Source organism: Rhinichthys klamathensis, unplaced genomic scaffold (genome assembly GCF_029890125.1).
Source record: "Rhinichthys klamathensis goyatoka isolate OS25496 unplaced genomic scaffold, OSU_Roscu_1.1 h1tg000296l_1, whole genome shotgun sequence".
Taxonomy (NCBI): Eukaryota; Metazoa; Chordata; class Actinopteri; order Cypriniformes; family Leuciscidae; genus Rhinichthys; species Rhinichthys klamathensis.
Window position 1 is genome coordinate 1,986,164 of NW_026606815.1, and position 27,406 is coordinate 2,013,569.

At 40.6% G+C, this 27,406-nt stretch overlaps 1 protein-coding gene across 2 annotated transcripts in view; it reads left to right on the forward strand.

The window, feature by feature from the left end:
- The first annotated feature begins 23,508 nt into the window (after positions 1-23,508).
- Positions 23,509-27,406, forward strand: part of si:dkey-40c11.2 (drebrin-like protein) — a 46,062-nt gene continuing 42,164 nt past the window's right edge. For both annotated transcript variants that reach the window (XM_056270024.1, XM_056270025.1), the window contains exon 1: positions 23,509-23,808. In XM_056270024.1, coding sequence (XP_056125999.1) covers positions 23,723-23,808 — 86 coding nt within the window. In that variant the 5' untranslated portion in view covers positions 23,509-23,722. The remainder of the gene's footprint in view (positions 23,809-27,406) is intronic.

Below are 27,406 nucleotides of genomic sequence, written 5' to 3' on the forward strand. Positions count from 1 at the left end.
GGCAGACAAATAAATGAATGTTTAGAGATTCCACTATGCCTAAAGGCTTTATAATTAGTAAAACAATGAATGTATGACCTTACTGTGTATTTGCAGACTGGCTCTGCAATGAATTATGATCACAGCTTTTCTGTCTGCCCCTTGAAGTTAAAAAACATCAGCCCAGATGAGCGCTTCGAGAACACTACAAACATCGGCATGTTTATTGGGATTGAAAGCATTGGTGATTTCGAGCTTGTTAGCGGTTTTTTTTGTTCTTTGACTATTTGCTTTTGCACCTTTTTTTATTTTTTATTTGGTCTGCCTTTGATGTGCATGGCATTGACTGTTTCTAAACCATTGCTTTTTAAAACATTTTGTAGCATAGAACGGTTTCTTCCATTAAACGGTGCTCCTTACGTATTTTGTTCTTTTTCGATCCCTCATACCTGCTATAAGATTTTTATGTCGGTTGCTCAAAGTCTTTGTACCTTGTGCTTTAATCAAATATGCCTTCGTTAACTTTGACTTCGAGGACATGTGATGTATGTTTTTTTGTAATAATTAAGAGTTGTAGTTGATTTCATATAGATAGTATTAGAAAAGGTCAATTTGCCTGTAAAGGGATTGTTCAGCCCAAATGCAAATTCTGTCATTTACTCACCCTCCAAAGTCAGTGACATCCAGAACAGCTCTACTCAACTTTGTGTTGACGAAACAAAATATATTTTGTGTTCCACAGAAGAAAAAAGTTTGGGTCGGCAAGACCGAATTTAGCTTTTTGGGTGAACTGTGTCTTTAAAGTGAGAGATTGGTTCAGGCCCTATACAGTGGCTAACAAAACGAAAGATCCCTGCTAACAGTATAACTGCTTGTTAAATATGCACTTTAGCTTCAAATTTGATACAGACAATGTTCTTTGTCTGTTTACTTTCAATTTAACAATAGTCTTGACTGAGTGACACTGTACAGTATTTATCGGTGCACGTTTACAGGTAAGATGTGCATGGGAATGGTCTAAGCGCTAACTTGTATGTAATTATAAATAACTGTAGCTATATAAGTAGCTTTCATTACTAAGGAATTATCATGCACTTTTGTCTTGATGAAAGAGAAACTATAGCCCTGATTGCAAAAGTCCATCCAGAACTCTCACTGATCATTTAGACTAAATGTTTATCATGTTCATTATTAACAGCACATTATACAGTAGTTCTGTTTATTTATTAGTAGTACAGCAAAGAAACCCAGTTGTAAGAAAAATGAGAGCGCTTGATAATTGTGGTCTATTCTTGAGTTACCGTGCCTTTAATTGAAAAAAAAAAAACATCTTTATGAAGAGAGGTCACTGCCTTTAGTTTTGAATAAGGTAATTGTAGTACACACACACTTCAGCTGACAGCCAGCAGACCACTGTATTGCTCCTTCTGCATGCCTGTGGCCAGCATGTAGCAATACCCTCTGTTCTTTGAGTGCTGTGAAATATTTTGGTTGTGCTGAGCTGAGTGGAAATCGTGCTTGTTGTGAGCAGTGATCATACTGGTTTGGATGAGAGTGAACGTAAACACATGCACATTAACAAAGTCAGAGGCACACTTGCACTGACTTCTACAGTCAGCAGAAGTTTTTTTTTTTTGTTTTTTTTTTTTACCAGGCTAAGGGTAATATTAATTAATGTAGGGCAGGGGGGAATGTGATATGTTACACAATATGCTCTTTGGAATATGATTTTGGTTTGAGTGCATTTTTGTAACATCCTAATACCAGACAGCAGTAATTGCAATGATTGTCTCTGATTTTTGTTTTGTTTTTGTTTTTTTACTGAAAGCTCTCACATTTTGTATTAAACTGGAACAGTTAACCACATCTTAATGCTTGTAAAAAATTAATAATCTGACCTCAGGTCATAGGCAGAGACCACTTCAAGCCCTTGTTAGTTTCTGTGTTTGGTTTTAACAAAAGGGCCGTATTACTTCTCTGAACAACATCTGTCAGTTATAGTGGAGCACTTGCATTTACTTTGGCAGACGCTGTCTCTCTTTCCAATTGTGTGGTGAGGTGAACTGTCTAAGTGGTCCTTGCCATTTTTTTGATTGTCTTCTTGAGGTGAGGTATAGGTGTTCGGCTGACCCTTTCCTTGACCTCTCTTCCTCTTTCAAATCTGTGACTATTTAAAGCTGTTTTGCACTTTGTGGTTTTCTTTTTAACTTCTTGGTTTGATTAATTATTGTACCTGTCCTAAACCGAAAAGTTTCTGATTCTGTAATTATTGTCCTTGTTCTGAACCAGAAAAGCACACAAACACGCACACACACACGCACACACACACAATAAATACTACTAAGGGCTTTTAATATACAAAATCAGAATGTTTTTGCTGCTGTTGCAAAAAAAAAAGAAAAAAAAGAAAAGAAAAGAAAACGTTTTACTGAATCGTTTGTAATATTTTTGAACAACTGTGATTTGTACAAAATGTGATTTGTACAAATCTGTTTCAGTATTATAATGTTTGCTTGGCTTTTAATAAAACTTAACTGAACTCATTTTTTGTGTGTTTTTTATGTTTAATGGCCATAATTAATTTGTTACACTAACATTTTAGCATCTTTTTAATATAAAAATAGTTTTCATATTTAAACTTACTGTTCTCTGGCTTGCATATAAATGGAAACGTATACGCAATTTTATGTGAGATTTGTATCTAAAGCTTAGACAGTCACTACTGTTAAATGTCCTGCAGAGGGAGACATACACGGTTTCATACAAATGTTTTAAGCACTTTCTCTTGTTAAACGCTATATTAAATATATTTTAGCATAAAATACAGCCTTTACATATATAAATTATATTGTAATTCGCACTTTCACAATCTTTTTTTATTTCCAGTTGCTCAGGTTTGTGACAGTAGCTACTGTTATTCATCTGGCTGTTGAGTTGACTTCAGAATGCTAAATAGCTGAGACATCAAAAAGTTACTTCCTTCCCCAAGTCCATCAAATGCCTAGACCGAATCAGATCAAAATCTCTGTCTCTAGAGGAGATTAATAAAACCGTTGTAGTATAAGGTTTTTGGTTGTCATACAATACAAACAGTCATGTTTTAGATTTCAGTAACATTTACAAATGAGGTTCAATTAGTTAATTAGTTAACATGAACTAACATTGAACAATTATCCTACATGATTTAATCATCTTAGTTAAAGCTCCTGTAGGTAACTTTTGAAAACATGTATTTGCTAAAACTGTCATTAAGTCCTGACAGTAGAATATGAGACAGATAATCTGTGTAAAAATCAAGCTCCTCTAGCTCCTCCCAGTGGTCCTATGGGCTCTATGCACGGCGGTATTTCCGGTGAAGGTCTAAGGATGCTGGATTACTTCCGCCGATCGTAGAGTCCAATGCTATACCGAGAATTTATATTGGTTTTTATACTCTATTGCTATACTAAAGAAACGTTAGTCACAAAATCAGACAAAACAGACACCCCTCGTTTTGTTTATGCTTCTTTGTTTATTATATTAAATAAACATAACTATATAAAATTACATCTAAACGTATTAAAGTTTCGTTTCAAAGACGAGAGGACAGTAAATTTTGAAGACTCTGCCATAATCCCGTTTTCCTCGGTTTTCCTCCGCTTTAAATCTCCCCAACCGGAAACGCAAGAGCATCCTTGCATCAAACGCGGAAGTTATGCGTGCATATAGGATTTTTTTATTTATTTATTTTTATTTTTATTTTTTTTCAGGTCTTTTGTATGTTTTTTTTATTTATTTTTTTTTTTTATTGAAATGTAAGATTTACAACAGTATCCGGTTTAGTCAGATTTTACAAACATATAAGTGATAACAGGAAACAAAGCACATAGAATGACATACCCAACTTTTGGGAGAAGAAAGTAAAGTAAAGTAAATAAATAAATAAATAAAATAACATGATAAAGAAAAGTAATAAAACAACGATTAAGGGGCTTCAGTTAATTTTAAGGCATCAATAAAATCAAGAAGTTTTTGAGCTGTTTTTTCCTTCATGAGCAACAGGGACTTGTAGTAGGCTACAATGCAAATTCTCTCTTGAAGACAGAAAAAAAAGGCTGTGTTTTTATACATTTACATTTGTGGATGAAAAATTTACCAGAGATAACTAAAGTGTTTAAAAGCAGTTCATAGTTTTTGTCCTTCATTATAATTCCAAATGTGATGTTATCTCTAGTGAAACTAGAGGGAGACTGGAGATAAGGCTCCAGCCAATCATACATGTCACACCAGAATGTGTTACTGTAAGGGCAGAAGAAAAATAAATGATCCGTGGTCTCTATGTCCTCATCACAGAATATACAGTTAGTTAGATCAAAGTTAAATCTACGTGAGAGGAGGTCTCTTGAAGGATATATGTCATTAAATATTTTGAAATGGAGCTCTTTAGCTTTTGGTGATAAAGGTAACTTTAAGAAATCTGTGCGTAGTTTCTTCAGAGAGGAATGACTGAAGATAAGAGAAGCGGCGTTTCGGCTGTATTGCATTGGGTATAAAGTCAGAGTAAAGAGATCACGGAACAATTTGTTTTGCAAAGCCTTACTACAGAACTGGTGACCAGCAATCACCAATGAAGGGAGAATAGGAGTGTTGAACAAATAAGGTAGTGCATTTTTTGCCATCAAAAGGAAAGCAGAAGGGACGCTTTGGATAACCATATCATAATGTTTACGATTGCACTGAAAATTAAATTTTGTACCAAAATTTTCAAAAGATAAAATATTGCCATAACTGTCCAGTAAATGTGTGACAGACCAAATGTTGTTTTCCATCCATTCCCTGAAGTACAGGGACTTTTCTAAAGAGAATGAATCTGCAATTCCAGATGGGTACATCATGGGGAGTAAAATTGTGTTTGTACAATAGTTTCCAATATAACAGAACTTGTGAATGAAATGCAGACAGTTTTATAGGGAGTTTTGGAACATCAAAATCACAGCGTAAAAGTAAATCAATACCTCCAATTTTCTTAAACAATTCCCTGAAGACACAATACCAGAAGCTGCTACTGTTTGCTAGAAAGCATCTTAACCATTTAGTCTTTAAGGTTCCATTTATACAATCAAAGTCTATGGCTTGTAGCCCACCATCTTCATAGTCTTTCACTATAGTCGCTTTTTTCACATAATGGGGTTTTCTTCTCCATATGTAATCAAAGTTTAATGAATTAATGGTTTTAGCCGCTTTGTTGGGGATAGACAGAGAAAAGGCTGGGTAAATACACCTTGAAAGGCTTTCCATTTTGGTTATAAAGATGCGACCAAACAGAGAAAGATCTCTATTTAACCATCTGTCTAATCTTGATTTACATTCATCTATTTTGTTCCATACATTTAATGTTTCACTCAACTTAATATCTTTGGTTATATGTATACCCAAGTATTTGACTGCAGTTTTAATAGGGATACCAAATGCTGCCTCAAGGTGGCAGTCATGTATAGATAACAACTCACACTTTTTCAGGTTCAGTTGTAACCCAGATGCTTTTGAGAATGAGTCTATGGTTTCAATAGCCTTTGGGACCTGCTCAACATTTTTAAGAAATAGAGTGGTGTCGTCAGCCAGCTGACTTATAACTATTTGGTTATTAAAGACATTTAACTGTTCAATATCTGAGTTTTTGATGAGGATTGACAACATTTCAGCTGCAATTAGGAAGAGTGAGGGCGAGATGGGGCAGCCTTGTTTGATACCTCTGTTGATGGTGAAGCGAGGCGTAGTGCCACCTGAGATAGATATTGAGCTGTTGGTGTCATTATAAAAACATTTTATTGTGTTTCTAAACTTTTCCCCAAAACCACAGAGTTCCAGAGCCTTAAAAATAAAGGGGTGTTCTACCTTGTCAAACGCCTTATAAAAATCCAAAAAAAGAATAAAGCCATCGTCCTTTATATGCTCATTATATTCAAGTAAATCAAGGACAAGGCGAACGTTATTGTGTATTGACCTACCTCTCATAAATCCTGATTGAGTGTCACTTATTATTTGAGGAAGACCCTCTTTAAGACGATTTGAAAATATGTGTGTTAGCAATTTATAATCGTTGTTTAATAGTGTTATCGGCCTCCAATTGTCCAAGACTTTGGGATCTTTGTTTGGTTTTGGAATGAGAACAATTACACCTTGCCTCAACGTCTGTGGAAGTGATTGGTTGTTTAAAGCTTCTTTAAGTGTTTCAAATAAAAGTGTTTTGAAATGCTCCCAGAAATGTTTATAAAAGTTGGCTGTCAGGCCGTCTGGGCCAGGGGATCGGTCAGAAGTCAGACATTGCAACGCCTTTTCAATCTCATTATACGTGATCTCTGCCTCACATGTATTTTGGAAGTTCTCATTTATTTGGGGAATAAAATCTCTGATTTTATTAAAGAAGGCCTCAGTTGCATCCGCTGAGAAACTAGAAGAATATAAGTTGCTGTAAAAGGAATAAACTTTATTGGTTATAGTTTTAGGATCAGAGCATTCATTTTCATTAATGACCAGTGTTCCTATGTTATTTTTTTCCTGGCGAGTTTTTTCTAATCTACAGAAATAAGAAGAATTTCTTTCTCCTTCCTCAATCCATTTTGCTCTGGATCTGATGAAGGCTCCATTTGCTTTTCTTGTATAGATATTATCTAATTTGGTTTGTAGAGTAAGTAGTTTCCTTTTGTCAGTATCCGTAAGCGTGGGTTTATTACAACAGAGACTTATCTCTCTTGTCAAATTGGTCTCGTCTAAAAGGGCAGATTGTTGCAATTGTTTGCTGAAAGAAATTGAAAAGTTTCTTATTCTGAATTTTAAAAATTCCCATTTGGAGCTATAAGACAGAAGGTTGGAGTCTTGAGTAGTTTCATAAATTATGTCTTTAACCCCTTGGCAATACGTTTCAGATTGTAATAGGCTGGCATTGAGTTTCCAATAACCCTTATTTAGTTTGTGATTATTACTGGGTTTCAGGGTGAGATTAATATAGCAGTGGTCAGATAGGGGAGCAGAAGATATAGAGCAGTCAGTTACAAAGTCTTTTACACTGTCAGAGATTAACCAAAAGTCAATCCTTGATTTGATTGAACCATCCGGCTTAAACCAAGAGAAGTTTTTTAAGTTGGGGTGTGTAAAGCGCCATGGGTCAGACAGATTATGAGTGTTACAAAAACTGACTAAATGAGGGTTATAGTGATGGTTATGAAACTTGGTGGGTGAGCGGTCTAACCATTCATTAAATACCATATTGAAGTCTCCTCCTAAAATAATATTAGTAGTTGGATAACGTAATTTCAAATTTTTAACGAGATCATCAATTTCAGAGAGTAGATTTTTGTTTTGGTTTATGTTGTTATAACCATAGACATTTCCAAGGATAATAAAATAATCTTTGATTGAAAGAACGCATAGAATCCAGTGACCATCTGTGCTCTTTTTGGATGTCACAATTTTTCCAGGAAAGTTGTTCAGAAGGACAGCAGTACCTGCAGAACGATTAGTTCCGTGACAAAATAAAATTTTATCACCCCACTGATTGGACCAAAACTTTTCATCCGTATCAGTCGAGTGAGTCTCTTGCAGTAGGACACAGTGTGGTTTCTTGCTTTTACAGAAAAGGAAAATTGCCTTTCGTTTGATGCTGTCTCTAAGGCCCCTTGCATTGAATGAAATGAAACAGAAATTAGAATCGACAGTGAACATTAAACAGTAACTTACCACTTAAGAAAAACAACCCGAGGTATATCAGCAGGAGAAAACTGCTTTAGAATGTGAACATAAGGCAGCGTCCCCTTAAGAACAGTCAACTTAGATGTCCTTCATAGAAATGTAAACAAATTTCTTCACGTTAGACAGTGAGATGTAGGTGAACCGATGTGAGAGTGTGGTTAAGGAACCACAATTCTTTTCCCATTTATGTATCCAGTTGGGCCCCTGAAGTAGGCCCGCTGACCTGCTTCTCTGGCCTGCTTAATCTGAGGCCACACGGCTGCTCTTGCCTCCCGGTCGGCTGGTAGGATGTGCTCGGCGAAATTTATATTCAGCTCCTTGCACACAGCAGATCTCTTGGTCAGACGCCAGAGCTCATCTCGGTAGTGCCTCATGGTGAACTGCATTATCACTTGCCGATGTTTAGCTTCCTCTCTTTTGCCCAGGCGGTGCACAGAGTCGACGACACTGTCCATCTTGTCAGCCCAATGCGGAGCGATTTTGAGTAGGATCTGTAACACCCTCTCTCTCGTGTTTTCATTTTCTTGCTCTTTCATCCCGCGCAGTTTCAGATTCCAGCGCCGTTTGTAACGCTCTAGTTCAATGACTCTTTCTTGTAAAGCGACGTTCTCTGTCCCAATCCTTTTCATCTCCTTTTCCAAAGTTTGAGTTTTGGATTGGCAGTCTTTTATTTCTTTGGCATTAAACTCCACGCTTTTGGCCACTTGTGCAATCATGACACTATTGTTTTTCATTTGCACATTGAGTTCTTGTAACATGGTGGAGAGGTTGTTAACAGCTTCAAGTATTGTAGCATTGGATACCTCTGCTTCGTTTTTAGATTTCTTAAACGGGACAGGTATTTTAGTAGGGGAGTCGGGAGGAGAACGGCTCACCTTCGTGGAGGAGGTTTCCATGTCGTTATCGTCGTCGGCATCAGCGCAGTAATCATGAGGGAGAAGTGCAGTTGCTGCAGTAACGTTAGCTTTCTTCATCTTGTTAGAAAGCGGCATTTTAGAGTCTGGAACTCGCATTGAGTAAGTCAAATGGGTCACGTATCCACGTAGTTGTGTTGGTGTAATTTTTAATTATTGAAAGAAGGACTAGTCTGCGAGTTTTGGGGACAAACAAACGGAGCTCTGGGTTACCGTGTGCTCAGTTTGCCATCTTGCCCGCCCTGCTCCGTGCATATAGCCCATAGGCCTATTTCACAAAAATGGCCGCCGAGACCGGAAGTAGGGTAAACTCTTTTCCGGTGAAAGCGCTAGCAGTTACAGTCGGAGGACAAATGCGGAGACTAAAAGCGGTTGCTTACCTTTTTATGTTTCAACCCAAAGAAGAAACAACCCCATTGATCACTTCACAGCTTTTCGTGTTTTGCGGGTTTTCATGGAACAACCGGGGAGAAGTTAAATCACGCCAGGCGCGTGTGAAGGAGGAAGCAGATGTTGAAATGGAGTGTTGATGCCAGTTCGGGACTGATGCCCTGACAAAACATGTTTATATTGCACTTGATTGTTACCCGATTTGCACGTCATGCACTTTTATTTATTATTATTACTTGTTGGCAAATAAATTTTTTTTGTAGAAGTTGTTTTCTGTAACTTTCTTTCCTTTTTACCTGGGTGCGCTATGCCAGGCCTGCTGTTTACTTGTGCAAGCAAGGGCAGCTGGGACATTTATTAAACGTGTAAAATACTTTCCAAACCGTTACATATAGTCTTATAAATTCAGACGTTTGTGGTTTAAAAAAATAAACATATTGGAATCATTTTTAAAGTTGTTTGAACACGGAGCAGTTTTTCCCGTGAGTGGGACTGGAAAACCCGGAGTGGATCAGGAGCGGAGTGATAATAGAACTCTGTGCAGAGAGGAACGGGCTTTTGCTCCAGTCCAGGCTTTGATCACATCTCCCTAAGCGGGTGAACACCTCGTCCTTCCGACCCATTCGAACTAAAATTAAGACATTTATTACACTATTTGAGAAATATAAGCATATTTACGGCCTTAAAATAATGAAAAGGGTGATTTAAGACACAAGGACAGGGGGAAACCTGATATTAACGGAAGTCCGTCGTAGCGACGGATAACTTTAATCCCTGTATATATTTTTTAGTGTATTACTGAATATAAAATTACATTATATATTAGTAAATATATTCTCACATTTTTAAATATATGAAAATGACTTGTTTCTATGCAAAAAGTGACTTGAATGACATGTTTCATTCAATATATTGTAATATATTATCACTGTAGAGACCCACAAGGAAGTCTGAAAGAGACATTCACCAAGGGACTGTACCTTTAAGGAAGGGGAGGTTAGTCGATGACGATTTCCGGTTTTTGACGTTGTGTTTTGTTTTGATATCACTCGCTGTACTGTGTGATAGAATTATTGAAGTGGATAGTAAAGTTGACTCGACGCATCTCCGTCTCTTGTCTCCTCACTTACTGCACTCCACATTGGTGACCCCCGACGCGAGTTGAACACGGCTGAATTATGTCACACAACGACGGTGGTGAAAACGCTGCGGCCGCGGCGCCGGCCGCTGCTAGCGGCGCGGCTAATGTCGGCGCTATCTACGCAGCCACCATCAAGTTACCGGACTTTTGGCAGCACAATCCACGGCCGTGGTTTCAGCACATCGAGGCACAGTTCCAGCTGAGAGGAATAACACAGGACGTTACAAAGTATTTCCACGTGGTAGCGGCCTTAGATGCCTCGACGACGGCCAGGGCTATGGCGCTGTTAGAGGCTCCTCCAGCTGACGGCAAGTACGACGCACTTAAAACGTTCCTGTTGAGCCTCTTTGAACTGTCAGAACTGGAAAAGGCAGACCGCCTGCTGTCCCTGAACGGCCTTGGCGACAGCAAGCCGTCCGAGTTAATGGAGAGGATGCTGGCGGTGCTGGGCGCGGCGGATTCCTCGTTCCTTTTCGCGCACATATTCCTGCGGCAGCTTCCAGCACCCGTGCGCACCGCACTGGCTAGTTCCCCCCTCCCTTCCTCCAGGGACTACCGAGCACTGGCTGTGGAGGCAGACAGGATATTCCTCGCCAACCGACAGCAGTTTGTCCATGCACTGCTGCCCACCCAGCGCACGTCTGTTCCACCCTCGGAGGACGACCCAGACACTGCAGCTGCTGTGACGGCCCGCCGACAGCGTGAGGACGGGTGGTGTTATTACCATTCCAGGTTTGGGGCAAAAGCCAAGCAGTGTCGTCAGCCTTGCAGTTTCGGAGCCCAGGGAAAAGCCAGGGCCGGCGCTCATTAGCAGCTATGGGCGCTGGCCGTGACTGCAAGCTGTTATTCATCACTGACACCTTGTCCGGCCGGCGGCTGCTGGTCGATTCTGGGGCTCAGCGCAGCATCCTGCCGGCGCAGCCTGTGGACACTATGGCTGGCGGGCACGGCCCCCCGATGGACGCTGCTAACGGCACACCCATTCGTACCTATGGCACGAGGCATGTGGAAGTGTGTTTCGGCGGGCGGCGTTTCGGCTGGGACTTCGTCATGGCAGCTGTGTCTACGTCGCTCCTGGGGGCGGATTTTCTCTGCGCTTATAGACTGTTGGTGGATGTTACAAACTGCCGCCTGATCGATGCCCTCTCTTTTGCTTCGTACCCCTGCACGCTGGGAGGGACAGGGGCGCTTTGTCTGTCGAACACGCTGGCCAACGGGGACCTGTATCAACGCCTACTTGCTGAGTTCCCTGACATCACCACACCCACGTTTTCATCGGCGGTGGCTAAGCATGGCGTGGAGCACTACATCACCACGGTGGGCCCCCCAGTCTACGCACGAGCCCGGCGCCTCGACTCTGCCAAGCTCGCTATCGCCAGGGAGGAGTTCGCCACCATGGAGCACCTCGGCATCGTGCGCCGCTCCAACAGCCCGTGGGCGTCCCCCCTGCACATGGTGACCAAGGCTGATGGCGGATGGCGTCCCTGTGGAGATTTCCGTCGCCTGAACGATGCCACCACACCCGACCGGTACCCAGTGCCGCACATCCAGGACTTCTCCGCCCACCTAGCCGGCGCCACCATTTTCTCAAAGGTGGACCTGGTGCGCGGTTACCACCAGGTGCCTGTCCACCCACAGGATGTCCCCAAAACAGCAGTCATCACACCCTTTGGCCTTTTCGAATTCCTACGGATGCCTTTCGGCCTCAAGGGGGCAGCGCAGACGTTTCAGCGTCTCATGGACTCGGTGCTGCGAGATATGCCATTCATGTTTGTTTACTTGGACGACATTCTCGTGGCCAGCGCGTCCGCAGACGACCACCGGACGCATCTCCGGCAGCTGTTCGGCCGGCTCAGTGAGCATGGCCTCATCATCAACCCGGCCAAGTGCGAGTTTGGCCGGTCATCCATCAATTTCCTCGGCCACCACGTCACCCCACAGGGGGCAGTTCCCCTCCCTGCCAAGGTGGAGGCCGTCGCCAGTTTTCCACGCCCACGCACTGTGAAGTCCCTGCAGGAGTTCCTGGGCATGGTGAACTTCTACAACCGTTTCCTCCCCCGTGCGGCCCAGCTCATGCGTCCATTGTACTACGCTTTGCGGGGTAGGAGACCGGTGGACGTGTTGGCTTGGTCCCCAGAGATGGCTGATGCGTTTGATGCTGCCAAAACTGCGCTGGCCAACGCTGCTCTGCTGGCGCACCCGTCCCCGACCGCCCCAGTTGCTCTTACTACGGACGCTTCTGATTACGCCGTGGGGGCTGTGTGTGAGCAGTGGGTGAACGGGGCCTGGCAGCCGCTGGCCTTTTTCAGCAGGAAGCTCCGGGACAATGAGAGGAAGTACAGCGCCTTCGACAGGGAGCTCCTGGGTCTTTTCCTTGCCACCCGTCATTTCCGTTTCCTGTTGGAGGGTCGGCGGTTCACGGCTTTCGTTGACCACAAGCCGCTGACGTTTGCTATGGCCAAGTCTACGGAGCCATGGTCTGGTCGACAGCAGCGTCAGCTCTCGGCCATCTCCGAGTTTACCACTGACATTCAGCACGTGGCTGGCAAGGACAATTTCGTCGCCGACTGCCTCTCCCGGGCAGTCGCTGGTTCCGTCCACTTGGGCCTCGACTATGCGGCTATGGCTGCGGATCAAATGGCGGACTCTGAGGTGCAAGCCTACAGGACGGCCCCCACGGCGCTGCTCATGGAAGATGTGATGTTTGACACGGCCAACGCTACACTCCTCTGCGACGTCTCCACTGGCCAACCTCGCCCCATGGTACCTGCTGGCTGGAGGCATAAAGTTTTTAATGCCATCCATGGTCTTTCCCACCCGGGGGTGAAGGCCTCTACCAAGCTGGTGGGGGCCAAGTTCGTCTGGCCGGGACTGCGGAGGGACATCAGGGCCTGGGCTGCGGCCTGTGTGGCGTGCCAGCGCGCAAAGGTGACTCGTCATACCAAGGCTCCTTTGGCACCCTTCAAAGTGCCAGAGAGACGTTTTGATCATGTGAATGTGGACCTGGTGGGCCCACTTCCCCCCTCCCGTGGTTACACCTACCTCCTCACCATGGTGGACAGGACCACCAGGTGGCCAGAAGTAGTTCCCCTGTCCTCCACTACATCAGCGGAAGTGGCCCGGGCGTTCATTATGGCTTGGGTGGCCCGTTTTGGCACACCGTCCGACCTCTCCTCGGACCGGGGTCCGCAGTTCACATCGGAGCTTTGGTCTGCGGTCGCCGAGGTCCTTGGGGTGAAGGTCCACCGTACCACAGCCTATAACCCACAGAGCAACGGATTGTGCGAGCGGTTTCATCGTGACATGAAGGCCGCGCTCAGGGCCAGCCTTACGGGCAGCGACTGGGCTGACCGCCTCCCATGGGTTATGCTTGGCCTTCGCTCCGCCCCCAAGGAAGATCTTCAAGCCTCATCGGCCGAGCTGGTGTATGGCCAGCCTCTGCGTGTTCCGGGGGAGTTTCTTCCAGATGCCACGGCCCCGTGGTCAGTTGCCTCACATCGGGCTGCATCTCGGGACATTGCAGATGCTTTTGTTCCTATTCCGACGTCTCACCATGGCCTTCCCCGGTCCTATGTGCCCAAGGATTTACCATCAGCCAAGTATGTCTTCATCCGCCATGATGGCCATCGGACACCGCTGCAGCCCCCATACGATGGGCCCTTCCGTGTCCTGGTGGGGGGGTCTAAGAACTTTGTTGTGGATATGGGGGGCAGGCCTGAGCGGGTGGCTATTGACCGTCTCAAGCCTGCTCATGTGGATATTGGCGAACCGCTTCAGCTGGCCCTGCCCCCACGGCGAGGGCGCCCACCTGCGGCAACCTCGACCCCTGCCCCTGCCCCGCCCCTTGCCCTTGGCCCCTCTACTGTTAAGCGCAGCCGCTATGGCCGCCCAGTCCGCCCCCCTGTACGTTGACTTTGTTGGAGGGACTGTTATGTGCTGGACTGTTCTGTTTTGCACTAGTGCATAGTGTCACATGTTTAATTTGGGGTACATGTTCAGCCTGGCCCTGTTTATGGGTGAATTCTGGGGGGGCCTGTGTAGTGACCCACAAGGAAGTCTGAAAGAGACATTCACCAAGGGACTGTACCTTTAAGGAAGGGGAGGTTAGTCGATGACGATTTCCGGTTTTTGACGTTGTGTTTTGTTTTGATATCACTCGCTGTACTGTGTGATAGAATTATTGAAGTGGATAGTAAAGTTGACTCGACGCATCTCCGTCTCTTGTCTCCTCACTTTTGCCATCTTGCCCGCCCTGCTCCGTGCATATAGCCCATAGGCCTATTTCACAAAAATGGCCGCCGAGACCGGAAGTAGGGTAAACTCTTTTCCGGTGAAAGCGCTAGCAGTTACAGTCGGAGGACAAATGCGGAGACTAAAAGCGGTTGCTTACCTTTTTATGTTTCAACCCAAAGAAGAAACAACCCCATTGATCACTTCACAGCTTTTCGTGTTTTGCGGGTTTTCATGGAACAACCGGGGAGAAGTTAAATCACGCCAGGCGCGTGTGAAGGAGGAAGCAGATGTTGAAATGGAGTGTTGATGCCAGTTCGGGACTGATGCCCTGACAAAACATGTTTATATTGCACTTGATTGTTACCCGATTTGCACGTCATGCACTTTTATTTATTATTATTACTTGTTGGCAAATAAAAATTGTTTGTAGAAGTTGTTTTCTGTAACTTTCTTTCCTTTTTACCTGGGTGCGCTATGCCAGGCCTGCTGTTTACTTGTGCAAGCAAGGGCAGCTGGGACATTTATTAAACGTGTAAAATACTTTCCAAACCGTTACATATAGTCTTATAAATTCAGACGTTTGTGGTTTAAAAAAATAAACATATTGGAATCATTTTTAAAGTTGTTTGAACACGGAGCAGTTTTTCCCGTGAGTGGGACTGGAAAACCCGGAGTGGATCAGGAGCGGAGTGATAATAGAACTCTGTGCAGAGAGGAACGGGCTTTTGCTCCAGTCCAGGCTTTGATCACATCTCCCTAAGCGGGTGAACACCTCGTCCTTCCGACCCATTCGAACTAAAATTAAGACATTTATTACACTATTTGAGAAATATAAGCATATTTACGGCCTTAAAATAATGAAAAGGGTGATTTAAGACACAAGGACAGGGGGAAACCTGATATTAACGGAAGTCCGTCGTAGCGACGGATAACTTTAATCCCTGTATATATTTTTTAGTGTATTACTGAATATAAAATTACATTATATATTAGTAAATATATTCTCACATTTTTAAATATATGAAAATGACTTGTTTCTATGCAAAAAGTGACTTGAATGACATGTTTCATTCAATATATTGTAATATATTATCACCATATATTATTCTGTATGTTTTCAAATATACTGTTAAACCATTTCATATATTGATCATTCATATAGGGAATATTTTCTTTTTATAAGGGGACCCCAGACAGTTAAATATTATTTTGTAACATGATTTTTTTTAAAACATGTAAAATCAATCACTTAATTTATGTTTTTAGTCTAAATATTTTTTTATTTGCCTTAATTTCATTATTAGGCATACTAGCAACGTTAGGTCAAATTCACTGTAAAGATGTACAATTCTTAGTTTCATTCATGGTAACATGAAAAAGGAGCCATAATCTAGTAGTGGAAGATTGCTGCAATCTCCTGGACTAACACTTAATAACATGATTTTTTTTAACAAAAGCCACTAGATTTAACTCATAGCCTACAATCAGACATCATTTCAATTTATTTATTTATTGTTTTTCGATATATTAACGTTAAATGTGAGCTTAGTCATCAAGTGTCATGCCAAAAATGAATGGAACTTTTTTTATGTAAGCACTAAGCAAACGTCAAGAATTTGTCCAATTTCGATCTTTTCACAACTCCCTGAAAACTATCAACAAAACGGACAACATCTGATATTCTTACTTTTGTCAGATAACGTTATATGAATGACTGGGAGAGAAAACAAACTGTTCAAAGTCCATTTTGAAAATGAATGGCGATTCGGGCGGGCGGCGCGACCAGAAGTCTTTTTGCCGTCTGTGTCTGGCGTGATTTAACGTCTCCCCAGTTGTTCCATGAAAACCCGTAAGACACGGAAAGCTGTGAAGTGATAAATAGGGTTGTTTCTTCTTTGGGTTGACATAAACACCATAAAAAAAGGTAAGCAACAGGACTAAACCGCTTATAGTTTCCGCATTTGTCCTCCGACTGTAACTGCTAACGCTTTCACCGGAAAAGAGTTTACCCTACTTCCGGTCTCGGGGGCCATCTTGTGAAATAGGCCTATTGCCATTTGCAAGAAATACACGCTCCCGGTCAGAAACAACCAATCAGAGCCGAGAGGAGTGTCTTAGCAGTGTCAGTCACGCTCGTGTACGCGCTGATCACACCCCTCTCTTGCACAGTGCCGGAGCACGAGCCGTCGTTCAAACTCAAGATTGCCGGCGTGCTGCAGCTGTGCTTATGACGGAGAAACAACCTAAACTGCCACTTCTCGAGTGACACCTGCTCATAAAACAAAGAGGTAAAAGGAAAAAGACTGATGACGATAAACAAGCGAAAAAGAAAGAATTACACAGAGCCCATTGACTCGGTGTCAAAACTCTAGCCTCATAACATGTAGATAAAATGTCACGCACTCTCCTAAGCAACAATTGAAACCTGCTAATTCACTGGCTTGTCATGTTGCTGAAATAATGTACTAGCACACCTTATCTAGCATTATATTTCGCTAGAATAATTACTTACATACTGTAACGTTAGTTACCGTTATATTAACGTTATCTTACTAGCTATTTATAACTTATAGAAAGAGTGCAACGTTATAAAGTTACATGTAGGCTATTGGAAAATACATAATGATTTGAGGACCAAGTTTGTAGTCAAAGTATGGGCAGGCCATAGTCAATGTAAAGCATATTATTGACGTTTAGTCCCTATTAGTGAATGTGCCATATAACTTTTTATCCGCCGTTATGGGTGGCCCTGTTTACTAGCCTGCGCGTTCACGACTGGCTCCGCTGTGGAGGACGAGCTGTGGAGGGAGGGCTGTAGCGCAGCAGAGAGCAAGGGGGTGGGACCTGGAAGTTGTGCTTGTTCAAATTTTCAGGCTAAATCAACGTTTTCTCAAAACTCCCTACTGCAGCTTTAATGTCAATCTGAACATTTAGCCTACTTATATTTTCAAGATAGGCTACAATAAAGCATTAATTCCACAGACAATGCTTAGATTAAAGGGTTAGTTTACCCAAAAATGACATTTCTGTCAGTAATTACTCACCCTCATGTCGTTCCAAACCCGTAAGACCTTCGTTCATCTTCGTAATACAAATTAAGATATTTTTGATGTAATCCGAGAGGTTTCTGAACCACCCATATATAGGCAGCAACGTCATTACCACTTTCAAGGTCCAGAAAGCTAGTAAAGACATCGTTAAAATAGTCTATGTGACTATAGATCAACCTTAATGTTATGACGCGATGAGAAAACTTAGTTCTTAGAAAAAAAAAGGCCTTAGTTCAATTAGGACATTTAAGTAGCTTTTATAAACATGACTTAGAAAAAAAACACTACTGGTGTGCATCTTGAGACAGAACAATGGCACTGACATATTTTAAGATATTCCAGTGCAAGTTGCTTTCAGTTAAAACAGCTCAAATGTGCATTTTAGTCTGGGACTAGCTTAAACCTTGTCTAAACCGGAGGCTAAAGTTGTATTTGAAAATGCACCGTGAACTAACATGAAGATGAATATTTTGATTAACTAACATTAACAAAAGTATATTTCTCATTGTTAGCTAGTTAAAGCATTATCTTATGTTAACAAATGAGACCTTATTGTAAAGTGTTGATTTCTATGGGACATTGGCGTCTATGGTGCTGCATTGTATGAAAGAATACACATCACAGGAAATAAGTCATCTCCTAACACACACACACGCACACTCACACACACTGCAACATTTCCAGTAACACTTTGAAGGGGCAAAGCCACACATATGCTGTAGCCCCAAAAGAGAGGGTGTCTGTGTAGACGGGTGGCTTACAGACCAGAAAGTCTCCTTGGTGTGTGTTTTTGAAACACTGATTGCAGCCCTGGTGCTTGAGTCATCAGATCTGTGACTAATGTGTTTGGTGGTGCCACGGTTTGATTCATGACGGCCAGAAACACTGTACGAGAGTGTGGTAACATTATGCAAAAACTCAGTGCCATGGTGGATATCTAGAAAAGCTTGTTCTTTCTGAACTAAATAAAATGCTTTTGTCTATCCCCTTTTTTAAAGTTCTAGGCTTTTAAACAATAGCAAAAACATTATTGTTATAGTAAGCTAAATACATGACCTTGCCATTGCATTCCTCTTCCATTACATCATAGTCTTATCCCACTTTAAGCAGGGGGCTGAACATTTTTCTCTTCATGCCATCAAGAAGTAAAATTTCCCATAAAACTTATAAAACATGAGTAAATGTCTGAAAAGGCCAGTGGCACTGAAATGCGTTTTCATCTTTTGCGGCCAGCAAACATCTCATAAACTATGTCTGATGGCTTGTACCACAGTATGCTCAATTTTCTCCATTAAACTTTCCTTTAAAGTCTTGTTCTGTTTAATGTAATGCCTCAGAGTTAATGCGACCGTAGATTGTATGGGTTACATCTCATTGTTCTTAAGATTTTATTGTCCAGAATGGAATTCTTCAAAATTATAATTTAATTAATGTGTTAATCCAAAACATGAAATCAACAAACAAAGTCACAGACATTCCTGACTGGACCTGCATGTCTAAACTCACTCACCCCCTCATTTTATAACAAATCCCTCTATATTACTGATGTCCTTGTGTCTTAAAACACAATGAATGGCAATGGTTCTGAAAGCAAAAGACTTAATATCTGGGTACGTTTAGTCTTTCTTTGCATGCAATTATTCAGCTATCTGTTACAGATAAATGAACTGTTTCATGGGAAGTCACTGGACTGCACAGTGTAAATCAAACCAATGAGACAATCAATTGTAATACAGTTAAATATTATATGTATGTATATACTGTAGCCCATTGAGCTGCAGAGACACTTCAAACTTTTTAAAACTGTTTCACAGATGTTACATTGTGTTGCATGAAAAAGTCTTGCAACGGTCACAGTCTCTTAACCATTAATATTGTCAAAATATGAACCATGTGCCTTTGTAGGGATTCTACAAATCTTTTTTTTTTACTATTTATGCCTCTGTCGCCTTCTGCACTGTAAAAAACAATGTCGTTTCAACTTAAAAAAGTAAGTGTTCATGCTGCCTTCAAATTGTAGCTTTAGTCAACTCAAATATCCAAGTTGTCACATAGTACAACTTCACATTTCAAGTTGACTAAACTTAAAGTTTTAAGGCAGCACTTACTTTTTTAAGTTGAAACAACAATTTTAATTTACAGTGTGTGTTGGCAATGTCTTATGTAATCAAGTTTATGTTATACTGCTGTTATTATTAGGTAATGTTACAAGAGCACATCTTGGCATTGTTCAGGTATTTGCGTCCAATACAGTATGTTCAACCTGACCGCACATTGGCAGCTTGCGCCTGTGGTCATATATGTGCATGTGTAAAATATGTTTTCTCATCCACACAGACACCTCAGTGAGCAATTTACATACAGTATATCAACTAACGTCTCCTGTCAAAAAAGGTGTGATGTATATTAATGGAAAATGTAATTAACACGCACAAGAATGCCAAATGTGGGGGTGCAGACTGTGACAAATAAAGCATGAGATCTTCATCTTCTGGTGTAATGAGCGCAGCACAAAATAATGGCTATGTAAACAGGCTGGAACCAGTGGAGGATGTTCTCTGAAGCCTCCTCACAAGAGTGTGATAATATTGTAAAGAGTAGCAAGCGTTGTTTGACCTCTTAATGTCCTTATGTCATGAGAAAGCAAACACATATTGCTTACAACACTGAAATACAAACCTTTGAAGCAAACATGCTTTCCTCCCCCGATTGCGAATCTTTGCCCCCGTATTACTTTAAACTTATTTAGCTGAAGAAAGTCATAAATTACACTGTGGCATTGTGGGCAATTTTAGGGTTGAAATTATGCACAGAAAATTATGAAAGCGTTTTTTTGGGGGGCGAAATCTGACAATGTACAGCTCCATATGATATGGGGATATGCTGTATGTCTGTATAGGCATTTCAAAAGGTAATGAATTCTCAGGAAGTCAGTCCTGATAATGCTAGCATTTACTTAAGATAAAGCATTCAGGCAAGAAAAGAAAACAGTATCAAAAGTCCAGGAAAGGTTGATGAAATGCTGGATGCTTGAAAGGGATGGAGAGAAGCAAGTCTAACAGAAAACATATGATGAAAAAGAGTAATGACTACGAGAGGGCAGAGGTCAAACTATAATCCTGAACTCAAGGCATATATCTTTGGTGTGTTGAACTTTGACCTCTTTCAGGTCTAAACAAATCGAAGTGACTGTGTATGTGTGTGTGTGTGTGTGTGTGTGTGTGTGCATTGCATGTGTTTAAGATGTAAAGGCTGACAAATATAGCAATGCTGTAACAGACATGACTGGTCTTGAATGTCTGCTCTGCTGCATTAAACTTTTAATGAAACTTCTAAGACATTATACTGTAGTAGAGCAGAACAAGGTCCCCTTAAATATGATGATTTGCTGACCAGGGACAAGATTGTTTATATGACTAACATCTTTTTTTGCATAAATCAAATCTATTTAGACTGTATAAGGAAAATATTATGTATATAATAACGACAATATCTTCTTGTACGGTCACATTTACTATTGCTCTGTGAAATTTCACGGGTCAGAATCCAGACATTCTTTTGAGAATGTGATAATATTGGAAAGAAAAACACCCTTTTATTTCAGGTTTAAACATCTAAGAGTTGGCCAACTCTGGTTTCGCCGAGCAAATAACACGTCCCGCAGAAGTCACTTTCAAACCAAGCTGCTTTCTGCTGGCCAGCTAGGTGAATTTGCGTGACTAACTTGAATATGAGCAACATTTGCATGGGGAAATTTGACCTTTTGTGTGTTTTTGACCTTTTTCTCCTGAACACGCAGAACCCTATAGAAATGACTTTCGCAAAGCAACAGTAACTGCACATTTAGAGTACTTTTAAATGTTTAAACCTAAAAAAGTGTTTTTAAATGATTCTTTTCCTAACAAATTTATATGCAAAGTAATTTATTTTAAAGCTGGTTGTCAATAAAATAATTAAGGATAAAAAAAATGTGTTTAAATTCATTAAACATATTTAATTGAAGGGATAGTTATAAAGGGAAAGGGAAAATTATACCATGATTTACTCACCCTCAAGCCATCCAAGGTGTATATTTTGTTTTCTTCACTCACATTTTGTACAGACATGCCCTTGCTCTCACTTTCAGTTTGAAAAAAACTATCCTAGAAAGGCCAAGGTATAGAAAACACATTTGTCGACTTGTAGATGACAGGGACTTCTTCAGGCTCAGTCAGAACACAGAGGAACCAAAGGGGAGCTTCATCCTCCATGTTGTGTACGCTTCCAGTGCTAAGTGTATTCCTATCAAACATTACAGCACTTTAAATAATCTTTCATGTCACTCAAAGGAAATACCAAACATGCTGTCATGTCAAGCACAAAAGCCTAACGGTTCAAATCTGTCTAGGGGAAGGCAACATGAGGCAGGAAGCTACTGAGATCGTGAAGGAATTCTGACATTTTAGCACCCGTTCCTTTTAGACCATGTGCCTCAGCTGGAATATTTTATATTTTAAACATACATTTGAGAGGGTTAAACAGCATTTTAGACAGGCAGTGGGGGCCCTTCACAAGCAGAGCTCTACATCTACAACATGCAACTAATTAAACCATAAAGATAGATGATGTAATGTTTAAAGAGTCAGACAGAGGAAAATGTGGGTTCAGTTCCCGTTCACGGCTCTGTGTGTGTGTGGGTGTGTAAGAGAGAATGAGACTGGTATTCCTAAAGAGTAATATTGAACTGACATCAGCAAGGAGGAGCTCAGTATGAAGACTAAACTTTTCTTCTCATGTGGGTCAGTGTCTCTCTTTTAGTTTAAGCATCTTTTATCATTATGTGGAATCCTTATATCTCAGTGATACTAAAATAACACTGGTGTGTAGAGAGAGCAATAGTATTAAACTGGGCATTGCAGCAACAAAGCCAATTTAAATGGACACTATCAAGTTCAGTTCCCATGAAATCAGCCCTGCTGGGGCTAGGGTCCCTCCAGAGATCAATGTACTGTAAACAACTTCTCAGCTGGCTGCCAAGCGGCCCAAAGACTGCTCACAGGAAGCCTACAAAAAGAGACTGGCAGCTCAATACAGTGCCAATACAGGACCAGCGGACTTCCAACCAAACTTACACTCATTCACGGACAGGCTTCAAACATTAGGCACAGAATAGGAGGAAAGATCTAAAAATTTTGAATGATTTTGCACTCAGAGTTTCTTTTTGTGCTCATGATTTCTCTGTCTTTGTGGAATCCTGAATAACAAAAGCACAAGTCAAGTAAAGCACAGAGGTTTTCAAACTTAATTTTGACAATCCTCGTCTCAGCTGCATGGCCTCTCTAGAGGCTCTATAAAAAAAGGTTGAGAAAAAAAAAAATCAGTGTTAATTTGTTCAATTATATTGATATTAATTAATTTGACAATGTACTGTCAGTGTGCACTAATGCTTCACTTTGCAGTCATACTTGTTTTATTTCTCACTGTTATTATGGTCATCAATAAAAAGCAGAATGTAACAGTAGCCTAATATTGTCAAATACAGTAAATGTGTTTTAAAAACGATCTCAAGAAACATTTAAAAATAATCGTTTTCAGATAGGTTAATATTTAATTGTTTTGATTTAGGTTCAGTGTTGGATATAAATACCAATTATTTATTTTTGCAAACAACATGTCTTTAACATTATACTTTCTAACAGTATAATGTCTGTGTATGAAAAAGGAAAAATATCATCATATTTAAAGTCACTGGCCTCAAAAAGTTCAAAAACCTCTGAAAAAATATGATTATTAAAATCCAAGTTAGCATAAAACTTGCAAAGGCATCTGGACATCTCATGATCTAACTCAGCAAGAATGTCCATAAACCCATTTTGATATGCGTCCTCGTGTTTAAACAGTCAAGAACATTACAACTGGATTACATTATGTTATCTCCAAATTAATTGAATGTGACCGTGCATACCACGGTGTGTAGGCCTAGACCTAATTCATGTTACCAACAACCAAGATAAAGTGAAATTGTGCAACATCATTGGTGTTTTTTCCCTCTCGGAGCAGGAGGTGGAGCTCTTGGAGAGATTCCTCTTCACGAAGTTTTCCAGCAGGACTGATGCAGCACATCAGCAGTGTTCGCCTCCACCTCAAACAGCTCTTCACTTACAGAAGTTACACATCGCCTGCAAAACTCACGTCACTGAATGCAACTTTGGATAAGGGAACTGCGCGTGTTTACTAGGGACATAGAGCGAGAGTTGAAGTGCACTGGTCTTGTGGAGTAGCCTACATAGAAACACTCCTGCATTAGGATGACAGCGATTAATTTGGACACGTACAGCCTGTCTCTGCTGACTGCTAAAGAAGACATCCTCAACCCGCGAGCATCCACCAACTGGTAATACAATAAACATTACTTACTAGTTGTGGTTCAAATCTAAGCGAGCTGCATGTCTAGACTGCATTTTTGGGCGTCAAAAACGCCTGAAGCATTTTTATCATAAGCAACAATTCTAAATGTTGTCTAGCTATAGGCAGCTCGTTTGGTTTTGAGACACAACCGACGACGTGCACTGATGCTTTGGAATTAATATTGCGCAGTTGCTTTTTAATGTTTTCAGCACTCGTTATGTTTAGCCTACGTTTAGAATAATGTGTACGTTTGAATGCACTTAGCCTAAGTTTTGCACTGTGCAAAGAAAGTTGAAACATGTTCAGCACTGAAAAAAAAGAAAAGAAAAAATAATGGAGGTACTTTCTTTACAGAGTACTTTTTGTGACACGCAAAATCTACTAGGCCACTTCCCTCAAGCCTATCCCATTGCTGAAGATTTAGGTCACTGAAGGTGTTTTTTTTTTTTTTACACAAATTTGAACGGAAAGTTATGCGCTAACACGCTGGTTTTGTTGCTCTGGAAGTTCTATGATACATCTCATTGCCATTTCTCCCTTAGTGTTTACCTGTATGCAAATCAGCTCAGTTGCGATAGGCTTGTACGCTATATAGCTGCAAGCACAAATTATTAAGTTAGAAAAAAATAACCCTTTAAACTATATGACCTTACAAAATTGTAACATTTGTATTTGACCTATATGTTAAGACAATGAATGTGCAATTTACATCAGTGTATCATGTAATGAAGCTGCACACATTTTTCAGTTTTTCACTGTTATAGCGCCACCCTCTGTCCAAACGAGATGAAAGTTTTCATGCTTTTGAAATAGTATTGAAATGCTCATTGGATGTTGGTCAAAGCATATTCAATTTCAAGTTCACATCAACATATCAGATTGTTTGTCATTTTTATAGAACCACCAACTGGTCCAGCACAACCAAGTTTATACATACGTTTACTAAAGTTCATTGAAGATACTTATTTGGTTCAGGAATAGTGCTGCAGTAATGATGTATTTTTGTAGGCCAACCCAGATGTCAGCATTAAAGTGTTAGTTCACCCCAAAATGAAAATTCTGTCAGTAATTACTCACCCTCATGTTGTTCCAACCCCGTAAGACTTTCGTTCATCTTCGGAACACAAATTAAGATATTTTTGATTAAATCTGAGAGCTGGATCACTCCTCCATAGGCTTCTTAAGGGATCGAAACTGACCGGCCCAAAAGTTATGAAAGACATCGTTAAAATAGTCCGAGTGACTACAGTAGCTCAACCTTAAGTTTATCAAGCGACGAGAATACTTTTTGTGCACAAAAAAACAAACAAAAATGACGACTTTATTCAACTAATCATTTCCTTCTCTGTGGGCTGTGATATTTCACGTAGTGAAACTACGCAAAGCTTCTAGGTTGTACGTCACGCATCACACACATGACCAGCGTCGGCCAATAGTGAGCCTGCGTGTGACGTGCAACCTAGAAGCTTTGCGCATAAATATAAACATTTTATATATAAATAACAAATTTTTCTATACATGTGTGTGCATTTATATATATACAAAATAATTATACACAGTACACACACATATATTATGTAAACACAAACTTTTATTTTGGATGCGATTAATCACGATCAATCGTTTCACAGCCCTTGCCGTGCCCTACATTTTTCATTATGTAGCCTAGAATTCAAAGTTTAACATATTTTAATTATTATTTTGAGACTCAAGAATACACATATGCAAAATTTGGTACAGCCAAATTACAAGTACTGACTGTCAAAAAAACCTAGTTTGCAAAAGTAGTTTTTTTGTTGTTGTTCAAAAATCTATGGAAGAGGATTAGGGCCAAGCAATATTAGAAAATAAAACCATCTCAAGATTAAAGTCATTATAATGCAAGATTAAACTCGCAGTTTATATTTATAATGACTTTATTCTCGAAATTTAATGAGTTGAATCTCAATATTGTATTTCAAGTTTTTTTTCTCAGAAAACTGAGTTTAATCTTGCATTATAATGACTTTAATCTCGAGATGGTTTTATTTTTTATTATTGCATGGCCCTCTTTCTCTTCCGTAGAAATCCAATATGGTGGAAAAATTTCCTTGGCAGAAATAAATGGTGGTATATTTTTTTTCTTTTTTGCTCTGTAGCTCTTCCTGTAGTGTTCTAAATGTCATGTTTCTACTATTTACGGGTTATTCTGTATATTTAATTTTCAGGCAGAAAATGTATAATATTAATCCTAATGAAAACAATAGGGCTCCCAGCAGTTAGTTTTTGGACCCCTAAAAAAAAAAAAATTCAGCTAGCTGTGGTATTCTAGAAAATTGAGCCATTTATTGGCCTATAAAATGATTCAAAGGTTTTTTTCTGGTTCCTCATTATGTGCATGCATGTGCGTGTGTACATTTTGGGTTGAATGATGTAAGAACCATACCAGCCCCTTTTATTTGTGACTTTCTACCATGATGTCATGAAGTTATATTCTGCCGCCCTCAGCTTCAGGCCTCTGCGGAGAGTAGTAGTTTGCAGGGTGGTTTGCACTTAAGTGGACACCCACATGATTAGAGACACTTTTTTAAAAACTGAATACATATGCGCTCATTCATTTAGAGAAGAAGTTAATAGCCTGTTCCCATTTGCCGCTCACGCGACTATGATGTCATAATCTTTTGGCTTCTAATCTAATGCACTAACACATTGCAAAGGTGACAGTAATTACAGGTATTTCAATATAATCTACATGTAACAGCTTCCTTCCATATACATTTGTTCAAACTTGATCAACTCCTTATCTGGCAGTTAAAAAGTCCTGCACTGTCTTTCCTCTGTGTCAGATCTTGGCAACGTTTGTTATATCAGCAGTGTCATTGTCTCTCCTATATTTCAGCAGGCTCAGGCTAATTTCTGCAAATGCCCTGGCAGTGGCTGCCTAAATTATCCAGGCAGCACCCATTCTGTTTTTCCACATGCTTAATCACCGTGGAAACATGCTCAGAAACAGTCACTGACGCTTCAGGCTTTACAAGCCTATCAGGCCCATTCATGTACTGCCTGGTTCTGTCTGCTGACAGCCGCAAGAGTAATGGAGAGGGTTTGTCAACTTTGTGTTTCACACGTCACTTTGACATGTCAAGAAACTCAGGTAAGAAAAAAAGGCCCATAAGAAAATGCTAAACATTAGCAGAGAAACAAGTCCTGTGAATTTTTTTAGCAAAATGGGAAATGTACACTTCTCCACCAGTTATCTCTTATCTCTGTACTTTTGTGCTCTGAACAATTGCCATAATTGGCTTATTGAGCTGTTCAGATGCACTTTGAGCTCACTAGAATGAGGAATAGCTTCTGTCATCGGCAGTTTTCACTTTATACGGGGTTTTGCTTATTTACAAAACTTTGCCAATTGAAATCAGAAATGTAATTTCCAATTAAATCAAATTTTTGGGGTTTAGGGATTGTTAGTTCACTTTCTAAGTACATTGATCAAAGGTGACACTGAAAAGTAATGATGCTGAAAATTCAGCTTAACCATCACAGGAATAAATTACATTTTGACATATATTAAAAACAGTTATTTGAATTTATAATAATATATA